At 33.7% G+C, this 10,142-nt stretch overlaps 5 protein-coding genes across 5 annotated transcripts in view; 4 read left to right on the top strand and 1 right to left on the bottom strand.

The window, feature by feature from the left end:
• The window catches only part of LOAG_16642 (hypothetical protein), a gene marked incomplete at both ends in the record, with an annotated part of 3,335 nt that extends 2,506 nt beyond the window's left edge, over positions 1-829 (top strand). Inside the window, 2 exons of the mRNA XM_020449289.1 lie at positions 159-216; positions 517-829. Coding sequence (XP_020307205.1) covers positions 159-216; positions 517-829 — 371 coding nt within the window. The remainder of the gene's footprint in view (positions 1-158; positions 217-516) is intronic.
• A 3,374-nt stretch (positions 830-4,203) lies between these two features.
• On the top strand, positions 4,204-5,145 carry LOAG_09569 (core-2/I-Branching enzyme family protein; the record flags this gene model as incomplete). Its single annotated transcript, XM_020447968.1, has 2 exons — positions 4,204-4,395; positions 4,888-5,145. The coding sequence occupies 2 exons, from the start codon at positions 4,204-4,206 to the stop codon at positions 5,143-5,145; spliced, it is 450 nt and encodes a 149-aa protein (XP_020301852.1).
• Positions 5,146-5,598: 453 nt separating this feature from the next.
• On the top strand, positions 5,599-6,456 carry LOAG_16643 (hypothetical protein; the record flags this gene model as incomplete). Its single annotated transcript, XM_003145097.2, has 3 exons — positions 5,599-5,677; positions 6,009-6,130; positions 6,358-6,456. The coding sequence occupies 3 exons, from the start codon at positions 5,599-5,601 to the stop codon at positions 6,454-6,456; spliced, it is 300 nt and encodes a 99-aa protein (XP_003145145.2).
• A 410-nt stretch (positions 6,457-6,866) lies between these two features.
• LOAG_16644 (hypothetical protein) lies at positions 6,867-7,040 on the top strand (the record flags this gene model as incomplete). The annotated part of the gene is made up of 1 exon (XM_020449290.1): positions 6,867-7,040. One exon carries the CDS (start codon positions 6,867-6,869, stop codon positions 7,038-7,040), a length of 174 nt encoding a protein of 57 aa, XP_020307206.1.
• A 1,714-nt stretch (positions 7,041-8,754) lies between these two features.
• LOAG_09571 (DNA polymerase epsilon p17 subunit) lies at positions 8,755-9,800 on the bottom strand. Its single transcript, XM_003145098.2, has 3 exons — positions 9,687-9,800; positions 9,377-9,535; positions 8,755-9,090 (listed from the first exon to the last, which is right to left on the bottom strand). Exons 1-3 carry the CDS (start codon positions 9,783-9,785, stop codon positions 8,848-8,850), a joined length of 501 nt encoding a protein of 166 aa, XP_003145146.1. The 5' UTR covers positions 9,786-9,800; the 3' UTR covers positions 8,755-8,847.
• Between the last annotated feature and the right edge of the window lie 342 nt (positions 9,801-10,142).

A 10,142-nucleotide genomic window follows, 5' to 3' on the forward strand; every position in this document is an offset into this window, starting at 1 on the left:
AGGTGATGAAATGTTGTTCTCATCATTGAATTCCGAGGACTCTTTGGGTTAGTACTTAATGTGGAATTCCCCTCTACTCTGCTTTAAAATAGCTAAGTTGGCAAAAAAAAATCCAAGAACTGTCATTATTTCCATGAAGATAACGTTTCATATTCCAGGTGCACCTGGTGGATTCACACGGCAGTGCATTAATGTTTATAACAATATGATCACCAGGTATTTTATTATCATTGTTACTATTACTTATAATGGTTAGTTTAGTGAGAGTAAATTGAATGAAAGCTTGAAAACTCATCTTCATAAGCTCTCATTGGGATGCCTAACATTGAAATTAGGAAATCATGAAAGCTAATTGATTAGCTAACACAGCTGGACTATACGCTTATGAAGCTCGGAATAATTCATGGAAATATTGTATGATGGCCGACTAGCTCAAAAGAAAGCAATCGTTACTGGCAGTTTGACATCTAAACAAGCTATCGATATCTAATGGCGCAATTTGTCAAACGTTCTTAGGTATGTGGTATGGAAAAAGTCCACGAAACACTGCCGGAGTGGTCATTATCGCCACGACATTTGTATATTTGGTATTGCGGATTTACCCACCATGACTACTTCTGGAGCTCTATTTGCAAACAAAATGCTTCCGGAATATGATTATACAGCAATCGGTTGCTGGGCTCATGCTCTTCATAATCGGACTTACTCCGCTGCTGAAATCATGCCTAAAAAACTCAGTTATTATATTAATCGTTTACCGGTTCGATTTCACAACGAACGAGAAAGATGGAAATCCAACTTATCAGCTTTTGATTGCTCTTGTTATTGACAAGTTCTTACCTGAATTGATTAAATTATGCAAATTTCCATGCAAGCATCAGGTTGAAATACCATATCAATTCAAGGTGTGCTGATTTCATACTGTTCCTAGTCAAAACTTTTTTCGAGCAAAATGCCACAAAATCAAGTTGGCGCAAAGAAATAGCATTGTGTTATATGTAGTCGCGGGTACAGTATCAGGCTGCAGAGAAAAAAAAAGTCTGACCAGATTTTGGCGAGATTCTGCATCGGAAATGAATTTGATGTAGAGAACAGTGAAATATGTTGAACAAAATTAGTGATTCAATCAAATGATGTATTTTGTATCTGCCAATCCAACCATTTTGGTCTTTGATCATTTCGTGAAAATTCTTTAATGTTAAATGACCTCACTATCCTGATATTAAACTTGAGAATATAAAAAGACACACACTAGGCGATGGATCAAATTATCTAGCCAAGACAATTTATCAAATAAAAAATGAATAATAAAAAGATTTTAAGACTGGATGAAAATTCATAAGCATATTTAGGGAATTTGCTGAATTAAGTTACTTCGAAGTCATATACTTTCGGACCAATTCTTCTTCCTCCGCTTTTTTTTGCACCATTTCTTAATCCAATCTATTTTCTTTTCAGTTACAATTTCAAATTTTTATCTTTACAATCTTTAAGTAAAAGTAATTTGAAGAATCCATTACTTTGCTCTTTTTCACCATTTAGGTCAATGTATGCATTCTTTGATTTGGCTTTTTTAACAATCGCTTTATGCAAAGCATTAAGGAAGGTTTCTGGTAATTTCATTTAATTTCGTTATTTTTTTTTTTTACGCTTTACAATTAGTAATTGACAAACATTAGCAGTGCATGCTCCGATCCTTACATCCATGTTACGATCTCTAGCATGCATGCATTTCAGCAACATGTGAAAATTTCAATCCAAAGTAAAATTTGTTTTAAATTAAAGTATATCTAATTGAACAGTGCAGATATTAAAGATGTGATAATAGGAATATCCTTGCAATGGGCTTTATCTTACATTGCATTTTGCTATTCTCCAGAATAGTCATGTATATCTCCACTCCTTTGCTATTCCTTCTGCAATTAGCTTTCACAACTTCAAAGATATAATAGGAATATTATAATGCAAATTATATACAAGAAAGTGAAGAATGCAATTCCAAAATCCAGAAATTTCATTTTCTTTTTTTTTTCGCAAACTAAAGATGTAAAGTATCCCTTCAATTTGTTTTCCTTATAATTAAAAGGGAAAAAGTTAAGAAAACAAAGTTTATATATAAGTAATAAGTTTAAATGGAATAATATTAAAGCGTGTTCCCTCAAAGTTCCTTCTAGAAATTTAAATTTTTTATGAAATCCACAAGGTCTTACACAACTCCGGCTTCTCAACTTACCTCGAAGAAGCGTCATATCCAGTTATCAAACCCATTCTGAATTTTTTTTCAGCATTTAATTCTTTTTATTCAAATCAGCACTTCATTTTTAAGTTTCGAAGTTGTAAAAATTTTTCCCATTTGATAATGAAGTATAAGATAAGCTCAAGTTCAGTCAAGTAATGCCTTTTTTTCAGTACCAGTTTTCAGGAATGCAAATAACAAGTTTAGCTTAGGTTGAATAGCTGTTTACTTAGACAAAAAAAGGTGGGAAGGCAAGAGGCGAAAGTGCAACAGAAAGGTGAACACCAAGAAAATTGCGGAAATCGGGAAAGCGAAAGTGAGATAGACTAAAGTGTAAGTATTTCAATCAACAGCATATTCATTGGAAGGTTTTACATATCGCAATTACTACTTTCTCGCCCATTTGTTATAGATTGTCCGAAAAAAGGTAAAAAACATATTATTACCTGGTCCAATATAGATAGCAATCCAAGCAATTTCATTTAATCCAACATATTAACAATCCAAGCGGAATTACTTGGATGGCTAACAATCCCAGCAATATTACTTGGTCTAGTATGGCTGGCTAGCAATCCGAACTATATTACTTGGTCCAATATAGCTAATAATTCAAGCAATATTACTTAGTTAAATATGGCTGGCATGTTAACCGATCTTCGTACCTTCACACACCTTCTGTAATATTCATTCCATCAGGATGCACTGATAAAAAAAATATTTTCTCGAAAAAATTCGTAAATAACAAATACTTGTTATAATATCACATTATCAGAATTGTTGCAAAAGATCCGATATGATAAGGACCTTACACATTAATTTCAATCATATCAAACTTCTTAATGACTTCTTTCATCGAAACTTAGTATCAGCAGCAATCTATGTCCAAAGCTTAATCAATTTGGTTCAAGCTTCTAAACCACAAGAAACATCTTGTGATTCTGAATCATTTGCAGCCACAACGCCTGAAAAATGTGTTTGACTGGAATTAATGTGTATGAGATTAATTTAATAATAAATATAAAAACATGAAATGTTGAATTTGATCGACGACGCAAAACTTGTGAACCTGTGCTTTGTTATATTTACATTTCCCTTTCACATCATCATTTTCTCTATGCTTCATGAGACCTGATTAGGTTTCACCAATTTTCTTTTGAAGTTTCCAGGAGGTTGTGTTTTCAGGTTTGTATCACAAACTTAAAATTAGCTGCTCATTTTTCACATCCTCCTAAATTCTTCTTCCTCTTTGCCATCTTACCATTTGCACATAACACAATTATCCATCATAAGCTGATATCAGTCGGTCGATGAACCTTGTAGCTCTAGGATTATCGATAGTTTAGTTTTTCAAAGTGATATTTTCAGAATTTAAGTAAATTACGAAATGCTTTCACTAACCAACGTCCATCGTCCTCTTACTTGCTGCATTCCAGCTTCTGCCCGGCTTATATCAAACTCATTTTTGTGAGTTTATAAAATCTTGCCAGACTATCCTACTTCTTACTGGTAATTATGTCTTTCGTATAACTGAAGATATTGTCATGCTTATTTTCTAATAATTCATTGTTCGCACACGTGACAGCTTGCATATTAGCAGGAAACAGTGAACCGGATCAGCATCAGGATGAAGAATTCCCACATTTAGTACCTCTTTTTTACGACCATTCACTCTCAAAAGAAGATTGTGATTTAACACCGAGTGATCCATCAGCAGCGAAAAAATTCGTTTCGGTGAGTAAATTTTTCATGTCAATAAAGATTATTTTCATATTTTGGTATTTGCGCTTGTAATTAAATACTCTTTGATCTCCGTTTCTTATCCTTAGAATTTAGTACTTGCTGGCAAGTCTAATATTTAATGAAATTTTGGATTTTTTTAGTCGATGCTATTTATAACATCCTATGAATTATTAGAAAGTTGCACATGTAAATAAATATTATTTTGAAGTTTCTTTTGTTAACAGAAAATGAGGCGTTCATTGTGTGATATGCTGAACCGGCCAAAAAACCTTCTTCGGGAACGGGAACTATATACTGTTCAATCTGAAAAAGTAGACGAGGAGATTAGCAATTCATGTGAGGACATTAAACAACGTGGAACATATCCGGAAAATCCTGGAAGTGAAGATGAAGAAAAATTCCCAATCGTTTTCATTCGAGTTGTTTACAGCTAATATGAATGATTTCTTTCATAAAAAGTGGGAAATTTCTTTGAATTGAAATCACCATTCCTTTTATTTGAATATCTTTCTTACTAATTTCTTAATATTTCATTTTTCTTCACATCATTTTTGTTCAAATTTCCCAAAAGAACAGGAAATATTATACAGAAGATGTCATGCCATTCTTACTTCCATCAATGTTTCCAGTAGAAAATTTGTATGTAACAACTTATGATTTGACACTTACTTGGAAATTTATTATCAAATTTTACTATGTTAATCTACATATTCGCTCGATATTCAATCAGTTAGGCATCACTTATCTTTGTGAGAGATAGAAAATTCATTTAATAAATTATTTTTTATTTCCTTCTTCATCATCCATCACCCTTGTGAAGTATAAAAATTGGTTTCCACTTACCTATCAAAATTAAAGTAAATTTTGATCCAAACTTAAATCGCTTGACGGATTCCGATTTAAAATTTCAGGCCTATTACGTCCAGAAAATGCTATTCAATTTAATGTATGCTTCACAGAATTTATATTACTACGCACTGGACAGTAAATCCAGTGACCTCTTCCATGAACATATGAGAAATTTGTCGAAATGTTTCTCAAATGTAATTTTAACGGGGACTGAATATGAAGTGGACAGCGCAGGACATAATATGATCAGAAGTTGTATGGTTGGAAATTGCGTGGCAAAAACCGAAATGGAAATATGCTATTTTACTCCAGGTATATAATAATTAATGATAGAAGTATAAATGACAAAGAGATGTGAATAATTTAGATTAACTTCGCAACTTCTTGGAAATTCTAAAATCCGGTAAGAGCATTCCGGTCAATCCAATATACAAACACACACACACACACACACACACACACACACACACACACACATACATCACGTACACAAACCGCATTTTCCGCTAAAAATGCGCCAGTTTTTTTCTTTTTTTTTCACTGCTAATACCAAATAAGAGGACACTTCCTTTATTTATGCTTGTTAAGTGATGAAAAGAAAGAACTTCTTCCACGCTAATTAGTAACTTTCAATCTAATTAAAAACACTGCAAAGTTTACCATTTGAAATGTTCAAATGACATGCAAAGTACCTAATAGAATGATGATATTCCAATAAAAAGTAATTGTGAAATAGTGCAAATATTGGACATATTGGACATGGAAGTAATGCAATGAATGTTGGAAGGCCATACAAGCATCGTTTGACGAAAAATGCCAATTGGAGTTATGGTGCTTTGAGTCTTTTTAAAGGTTAGAAAAAAAATGATATATCATTAGAATTTATATTGAAATCTTTAGCTGAGAACTATAATATCCAAAGTTTCACGTGATTAACTTCTTCAATCTTTCGCAAAAAGATCATGCTTACAATAAGTAGAATATATGGTAGCTCCACGAAATGGAACTACCATGTATTCTACTACCATATAGCTACCATATATTCTATGGTAGCCCCGGTAATTCTAGGGATAGAAATGAATGATCAGAGGAGAATATAAATGTAAATGCCTTCTATCAAGTGTCATACATAAGTTCTTTCAACGCCTGCAGTGTCTGTCATATGCATATACAATATTTGCAGATAAAACTAAAAATCGACCGAAAACATACTTGAAAATTGCTAAAGGAAGTTCATCTGTTACATTATCGAGAAATTTTGTGGATTTTATGGTGGAATATTTGAACTTGACGACTCTCATTGAGGTGTTTGATTCGAAATCGTAAGGAACTGATGAAATGCTCTTTCATAGCTTACATTCCGATGATTCATTAGGTAAACTTAACATGGATTCCATAATAAGAGATGAAAAGTGAAAGACAGAGTGCCTAAAATAGAAAGATGACAAGGACATATTCTTGATAACTGATATCCTTACGGCCAGATCAGAAATACATCATTTACTATAACTACTATTTAATCGTTATTACAGATGTTCCTGGTGGCTTCACAAGAAAATGCATTGATGAACAAAACGATTTTACCACCAGGTCAGTTTAGTAATAATCTTAGCCCCGTTATATTCTACTAATCGAATTATGAGGAGTAAAAATAGTTGTGTCACAGAAATGACCATTCGTTAGAAGTATGTGACGCTTGTATATGGCATTATTAATTATTCTCCAATTTATACTGTTTGATTTCTCATACTCTTCCTTTTGTCATCCACAAAAGTGAGTAAATAATGAATTATCTGAAAACATTTACAAGATCATTATCTCCTTGAAACAGTATTTAAAGAGTAGATACTGTATTACTGTAAGTGTTCATATTAACTGAATTGTCTGTATCTATGTAATTACAATTACACTGCAGATATACGTTTCGTAGTCCTGGTTAAAATGGCCGTGTAAAAGTGGTAATTATTGACATGGTGTTTGCATATTTGGTATTGCTGATCTGATTGATTTGATAAAGCTCGAATATTTATTTGCTAATAAAATGTTGGCACAAAGTGATTATGAAGCGATCGCCTATTGGGCAATGCATTTAACCAAACGGGAAATTGTAAGCAATTCAACCGCTGATTTTGAGACTTACAAGCAAACTCAAGTTGTACGATTTAATAACAATAAAGATCTGTGGAGAAAGAATATGTCGTTGTTTGAGTGTTGACTAATGAATTTTAATGCAGTAATAAAATGATATAGTAAATTGTGAATCACACATTCTAACTAATAGGCAGCACCACTCAAACACAGGGACACAAATAAGGTATCATTACAAGCCTGCTAATCAGCAATAAAATTGGTAAGGGTAAATTGTAGCAAGCATAAACTAAATTTTCAACTTCTAAATCTTGATAATAGTTCAGCTTCAGTCACCTTATTTTCCACGATTGCTATCACATAAACTGTTTCCTGCTGAGAATGAGTAAATCTATCTAAAAGGTAAAATTTATTACAACTCCGCATCTCCGATGTATCTTATTTAGTCTTCCGGACTCGTTTCAGCTGGCCAATCACTGATCTTAAGTCCATCAACATGATTTAATAACAGTCATAAAGAGCTGAGAAAAAATATGCTATTATTGGAGCGCTAAATTCAATATTTTTAAAAACATTCAAAGGGAAAAAGAAATGTAGTGACGACAGTATTTCCCCTGAAACACGATTTTGTCACTTGGATAGATCTCTGACCGCAGTTTAGTTCATAGCAATCAATATCAGTTTAGTTTACAATAGTTTAATTCACAATCAGTATTTACAAAAGTCGATACTACCAGCAAAGCACTGAATGCAAGTTTTACGCATATAATATTCCGTGCACCCCAATTAATCATGTCCCAACTTGAATACAGTTGTTGATCTTCTTAGAGACAGCTTGTACAGTTGAACAAACAAATCCAGTCGGATCATGTTTTAATTCTTCCAGAGATATTTGCAGTTGCAAAAAAAAAATGCTCATCTACCAGTTTTTCCCTATCAATTATTCATAGGTGATATTGGTCAGAAAATAATAGTTACTGATTTCACCTGCATTTGTGCTTCTTCCTCGGCACCTTTGTACATTGAGGTTGTAGTACTCTGTTTGCTATTTCCAAACCATCAGAGACCTAATTCAGCTGATGTTTTATTCGAAAAAAAAAAAATACGACATGCTATCGGCTAGCTGTTTTTCACGCAATAGATTCCTTTTTCTTTGAATCTAAATCCGGTATTTATCTCCTTTTCCTCCATCACTCTACTCTATTGACAACAAATTTCTTTTGTGAATACAGAAATGTAGCATAAAAATAACCTAACAATCAAGAATTGCAAAGAATAGTAAGAGAAACACACGTCGATATTATGAAGAAATGAGAAAATCAAAACACTCATATCATTCAAATGGCATGATGCAACCAAACAGCATTTGAGTGCACGTCCAGTTCACTGGATTAGACCTAATGAATTAAAATCTCAGACGCATCTCTTCTTCGAAAATTTGCAGAGCTATTTCAGGATGCGTAAATTTGACATGTACTCCATAAATCATTATAAATGAGTGATGTAAGGCCTCAACAAAATTAAAGTAATTAAAATGCCATATAAAAAATGAGGCAAAGGTCAATAAAGTCTCACATGAGATCAGAAAATTAGAGATGTATGGAGGAGTGAACAAAAAATATGCATGAAAATTGGAACAAGCGTCACTATTGATATTTTTCCTCCTATAAAGTTCAAAAATTTGAATTCCTACTCTTTTCTGAAAATAACTGTTTTTCTGCTCAGCAGTAAAACATCCATTTCACAATCACACAAAGGTGAATAACTTCCCAATCCACCGCTGTTTTCTCAAAAATTAAAAACAAGGTAAAGAAAATAAATTACACTTAAATTTTACAAGTGTCTGCCATTAGCAAGAGCCAAATGACAGAAAAGGCTAACTATGAAAAATAATTCAAAAGTGACGTTATCAATGGCGACTGTTTCCTTCATACTTAGCTTTCATCATCCATAATGACATCTAACAACATTTTCTTCGTTTCGGGTTCATCTGAAGCAACTGTATTATCTGTGGAATTGACATGGCCGGATACGGAAATTCCACCTCTTTGTGAAACATTTTTTAGAATCTCTAACACAGCTGGATCATTATTTTGCACACGTCCCGCCTTTCGTTTTTTAGCTTCCTCATTCCTTTGCTGTCTGTTGGCTTTCCATATCTCTACTGCTTCCTTTACCTGTAATTATTTAAACTAAACTGTCGTCCGTAACGTGTGAACAACTAGTTGTTGATTACAATGAAAAAAAGATGGACAATACAGTCCGATGACAAAAGATTATCTTGTCCCACACAATTCTCTATGCCAAACCAGTCAGGAGGTGAACAACAAAGCAAGGGTCGAACGACGACCCATATCTTCATTCATTTCACTTACTCTTTCCTCTCCAACGATTCGAAGCACAAAGCTTGCTTTTAATAATTAGTAAGTGCCATGAATTTAACAAATAAACATCTAAAAGCACCGGTTTCTCCAGTTCTTCGCATTCCAAAACTCGCACCGCATTTAAGACATCCACCGCTGCAACCGTCTTACGTTTGCTAGATACAGCACATTCTTGAGCATACGTGGCAGCATGCAAGATGAAAACCGCTGCAGCTCGTGCTATCGCTGTTCGCGCATCCTGTAATATCAGGCACTTCATTCTGCAACTTCATAAGCCGCTCTTCCACTGTTAAGAAAAGGAAGTTCTGGAAAAAAATTGGTAGCACAGCCTATTGTAGACATGAAAGCATGAGAAACCTCATTCAACTCATAGGTTGATAAAAACGAACCTTAGAAATGATAACACCAGGTGGTAGTGCTTCCTTTACCAAACGACCAATGACAGTTTGTGGTAGTCGCAAATCCTCAGCCACATCTCCGTCCGTCATTTGCGTAATAAACCTTTACAAAACAATCAAAACGTTAGTTTCGGTGTGCACATATCGTAGCATGTGTCATATGAGTACATCAACAATAAAGGCAAAAATAAATATAAGTCAGTCCCTTAGTTATTGATAAGACACCATAAAAAGGTTCATCATTTATATGAGAAATGAAGTTACATATGTTGCGTACGTAACGTAAAATCACACTTCAGTAATAATCACGACGTGAATTTCCAATATATTTAGAGATACCAAAAGAAAACCCCCTCCCAAATCAAATTTGAAGAAATCCCACATAAAACAGACCATGCCCGCCATCCCTCTCCACAAGTTCATCGAAAAACCTTTCAAAAAAACCGT

This window comes from Loa loa, assembly GCF_000183805.2.
Source record: "Loa loa unplaced genomic scaffold supercont3.11, whole genome shotgun sequence".
Lineage (NCBI taxonomy): Eukaryota > Metazoa > Nematoda > Chromadorea > Rhabditida > Onchocercidae > Loa > Loa loa.